Here is a 4,290-nt window from a genome sequence, read left to right as displayed (position 1 = left end):
GTGATCCACCCACCTGGGCCTCCAAAAGTGCTGGGATTATAGGTGTGAGCCGCCGCACTTGGCCCAGAGTCTTGTTTTTACTTACTACATCTTGCAGTTCTATGTTAATTCATAAAGAGATGCTTGTGCTTTTTAATGGTCGCATAATATTCCATTGTATAAGCTAATAATAATTTATTTAACTAGTCCCCAATTGATGGGACATTTAAGCTGTTTCCAATCTGTTGCAGTGAATGAATGACTTTAGATAGAAGTTATTTCACATGTGTATTCTTTTTTTCTTTTCAAGACGAAGTCTTGCTCTGTCTCCTAGGCTGGAGTGTAGTGGTGCAATCTCAGCTAACTGCAACTTCCACCTCCTGGGTTCAAGCAATTCTCCTGCCTCAGCCTCCTGAGTAGCTGGGATTACAGGCGCCCGCCACCACGCCTGGCTAAATTTTGTATTTTTAGTAGAGACAGGGTTTGATCATGTTGGTCAGGCTGGTCTCAAGCTCCTGACCTCGTGATCTGCCCGCCCCGGCCTCCCAAAGTGCTGGGATTACAGGCATGAGCCACTGCGCCTGGCCACATGTGTATTCTTATATCTAAAAAATGATAGTTCTTTTGACACTTTTCTAAGCAACATACAATTGAATTGACAGAGTTTCAAATTAAGACTATTTCTTTTTCTAACAGACTCACCTGAAAATATTTTTCCAAATCCCTTAGTTTCTGTCTCCCTCTCCCACTCTGTGAAATGAGAAGATATTCCTTGCCCCTGAAGGCTCATGACTGCGTGTTGTTGACTCTGAGGGTTGATCCTTCTTGGCATTAAAATTCTTCCAAAAGAGGAAGCTTGACTCTCCCTTTCAATACAGTTTCTTATTAGATTAAAAGACTTTATAACCAGGGATTTTTTTTTTTTTTTTTTAGTTTCTCTTTTCTAGTCTTCTAACTTAGCCTCTTATTCCTTTCCATTTTTCAGGGATGAGTTTTCTTTTTACTGTACCAGGCCAAATTGACTTTGTCTCCAAAATAAGAAACCCAAAAGTAAGAAAATTATTTACTTGTGTTAGCTTTTTTATGTCAGTATATATCATCAGCTACAAACACTAAGCTAACAAGTGAGAAACAAACACACAAGGTAAAAAGCCACCAAGTGAGGGAACTCAGAGGGGAATTAAAGAGAGTGCCAAAGTAACAGATAATTAGTTGTCTCTTCTCATAGCAGGATGCAACTTTGATAACAAAGTGGAAAGGTGACTGTCACTACAGAATGAGGGTAAACCCGGAGAGACTTCCAGGACCCTTCCTGCTAGATTTCAGCTCTAGCACCAAGATGAAGCTGTGGGTCGAGCAGGGATCCAGGTGACAAAGGCCCAGATCTGGCCTCATCAGACACACGGGGCTTACTTGGGTCACCAACTCTACCTGCCATGTTACTTTGGCACTAAGGAGCTGCTCTTCCAACACTCTAGAGAACAGCATGATTATCAGTCCTGGCTGCATATCAGACTCACCCTAGAAGTCATAAAATGCCCCAGCTCCAGCGAATCTGACTGTTATTATTTGGAGTTAGGTCCTGGGAATCATATTTTCTAAAACTTCTCAAATAATTCTAATGTGTAGCCAGGGTTGGTAACCACAGTTATGGAGATTTCTGGGAGGAGGGATTGCAAGCAGCTTGTATGACTCAAGGAAAGAAGGAAGAAGGGATCAAATGTGATAAGAAACCAAATCTGTGGTAATCCTGAGGATGCCACAAAAGGCCTGTCTGACCCTTTGGCTCCCCTGCTTTCAATCCTGAATGTTTCCATTTGTTCTCAACATAAAGACCAAAGTCCTCAACCGGCCCTCAAGGCCATAGGGGTCTGACTCCTCCCAACCCTGCACAGTTCTCTCAGTCTCTGTTCTAGTCACACCAGTCCTCCCTCAAGTCCTGGAGGTGCCCTGCTTCCTTCTGCTAGTTGGCCTCTGTCATGACATTCTTCTCCCCTTCCCCCAGTAAACTCCTGCATACATTAGGCATTCAGCACTGCACAGATGAATGGGATAAGACCCCATGAAAATAAGTACAACCAGGAAGGTAATAGTGCTCAATACTGCTGGTACCAAGCCTGCTAGGCCCTGGGGGTTTTTTTGTTTTGTTTTTTTGTTTTTTTTTTAAAGAGACAGGGTCCAGGGTCTTGCTATGTTGCCCAGGCTGGACTCAAACTCCTGGGAACTCCTGCTTTAAATGATTCTCCCATCTCAGCCTCCCAAGTAGCTGAGGCTACAGGTGCATATTATTATGCCCAGCCGTGCTTGGCTCTTTAAGCCTGTTTAACGCTAGTAGCAGCTTTCCTGGAGACTTAAGTAAAAACAAGTTGATGAAGGAGAAGAAACCGCTAAGAAAACTGGATTCCCTTTTACCAAAGGTCATGGACCACAGACATGTTTAAAGTGTTGCATTTATTGTGTCTAATGTATTCTTTGGTGTGTGTTAACCCAATAGGAAAGCGGAAATGCACTGGACTCTCAGGAAGAAGCGGGGAGACCCCTCAGAGAAACGCATCATGACAGCCAAGGTAGAGACCACTGGTTGGGGCTTTATAATCTTATAACCATAATTGTCAGATAAACTTTGCACTTTTAAAGATGTTAATGGGAGGCCAGGTACGGTGGCTCATGACTGTAATCCCAGCACTTTGTGAGGCCAAGGAGGGTGAATCACCTGAGGTCAGGAGTTTGAGGCCAACTTGACCAACATGGTGAAACCCTGTCTCTACTAAAAATACAAAATTAGCTGAGCGCAATGGCACATGCCTGTAATCTCAGCTACTTAGGAGGCTGAGGCAGGAGAATCACTTGAATCTGGGAGGCGGAGGTTTCAGTGAGCTGAGGTCACGCCATTGCACTCCAGCCTGGGCAACAAGAGCAAAACTCCATTTCAAAAAAAAAAAAAAAAATACGTAAAGCCACAGATTTTGGATTTCACCCTTAACTTGATCTTTTTCTGTTTATATCTTGTACCATGTCCTTCAGTTGGCATCCAATCAAAAGTAATTTATTTTTATACTAAATTGACAAGAGTTTGTTGTTTTGAGGATATCAGACAACAGTATATTGTGGTAGCCTGATCCTGGGTTTGGCTAAGCTTCTAAGCAGGTTTCTGTTCACATGAGCTCTTACCACCTCCATTTGCAAGGCAGAGTGACACTAGCCAGGGAAACATGCTCCAGTCTTCAGATCTGCCGTATCATAAATCACACATGCAGAATGTGAACACTGACAGGGCTCCAAGGGCTTGGCCAAGTGCGATGGAGGTTTTAGGCAGCACAGAACATGGCCAAACCTAAGCAATGACCAAGTCAGTCAAAACAGATTTCCTGTCTCATGACAGAAGACCAGGCACCAGCTGGGTTGCATAAAGGTTATTCAGACCATCTTTAATGCAATGAAATATCACCACAGAAAATTAAAGAAGGCATTTTCCTGTCCTGAATGATAAACGCTAATGTTCAGAAAGGATTTCAAGTATTTGAAGAAAAAAGAGGAAGGAATGCCAAGGAATTTTTTTTTAACTATTTAAGGATCAATTTTCAGCCAGACACAGTGGCGCATGCCTGTAATCCCAACACTTTGGGAGGCCACGGCAGGAGGATCACTTGAGGTCAGGAGTCTGAGACCAGCCTAGGCAACACAGCAAGATCCTGTCTCTACAAAAAATTTTTAAAATTTCTGGGCATGCTGGCACATGCCTGTAGTCCCATCACTCCAGAGGCTGAGGCCGGAGGATCACTGGAGCCCAGGAGTTTGAGGCTGCTGTGAGCTATGCTATGATCATGCCACTGCGCTCCAGCCTCGGCAAAAGAACCAGACCCTGTCCCCAAAAAAAAAAAAAAAAAAAGAGGATCAATTTTCTCCCCATAGGTCTTAAGGCTAATTACCAGGACTTTTTTCCTACTCTAAATTAAGTCGTGATCTTCATGGTTAATTATAAGCAGTGAACCAGTTGCCACCTGCAGTGAGAATATGATGAGTCTCAGACTTGGTGAGAACACTTCATCCAAGTTACTTCATCCAAGTTTCCACGAGAGAGGTCAAATCAGCAACCTCCAAATCACAGTGGCTTTGAAAAATTGCTCTAGCTTTAAATACAAAACTTTCCACTTTGGGAAGCCGAGGCAGGCGGATCACAAGGTCAGGAGATTGAGACCATCCTGGCTAACACGGTGAAACCCCATCTCTACTAAAAAATACAAAAAGTTAGCCAGGCACAGTGGCAGGCGCCTGTAGTCCCAGCTACTCGGGAGGCTGAGGCAGGAGAAT

The 4,290-nt window shown here is 43.7% G+C and overlaps 1 protein-coding gene across 1 annotated transcript in view; it reads left to right on the top strand.

The window, feature by feature from the left end:
* KIAA2012 (KIAA2012 ortholog) overlaps positions 1-4,290 on the top strand; it is a 130,047-nt gene that overhangs the window by 97,292 nt on the left and 28,465 nt on the right. The window contains 1 exon segment of the mRNA XM_011950003.1: positions 2,474-2,546. Coding sequence (XP_011805393.1) covers positions 2,474-2,546 — 73 coding nt within the window.

Source organism: Colobus angolensis, unplaced genomic scaffold (genome assembly GCF_000951035.1).
Source record: "Colobus angolensis palliatus isolate OR3802 unplaced genomic scaffold, Cang.pa_1.0 Scaffold30, whole genome shotgun sequence".
Taxonomy (NCBI): domain Eukaryota; kingdom Metazoa; phylum Chordata; class Mammalia; order Primates; family Cercopithecidae; genus Colobus; species Colobus angolensis.
Note: the sequence above shows the minus strand (reverse complement) of the source record. Positions and strands in the feature narration are given on the sequence as shown.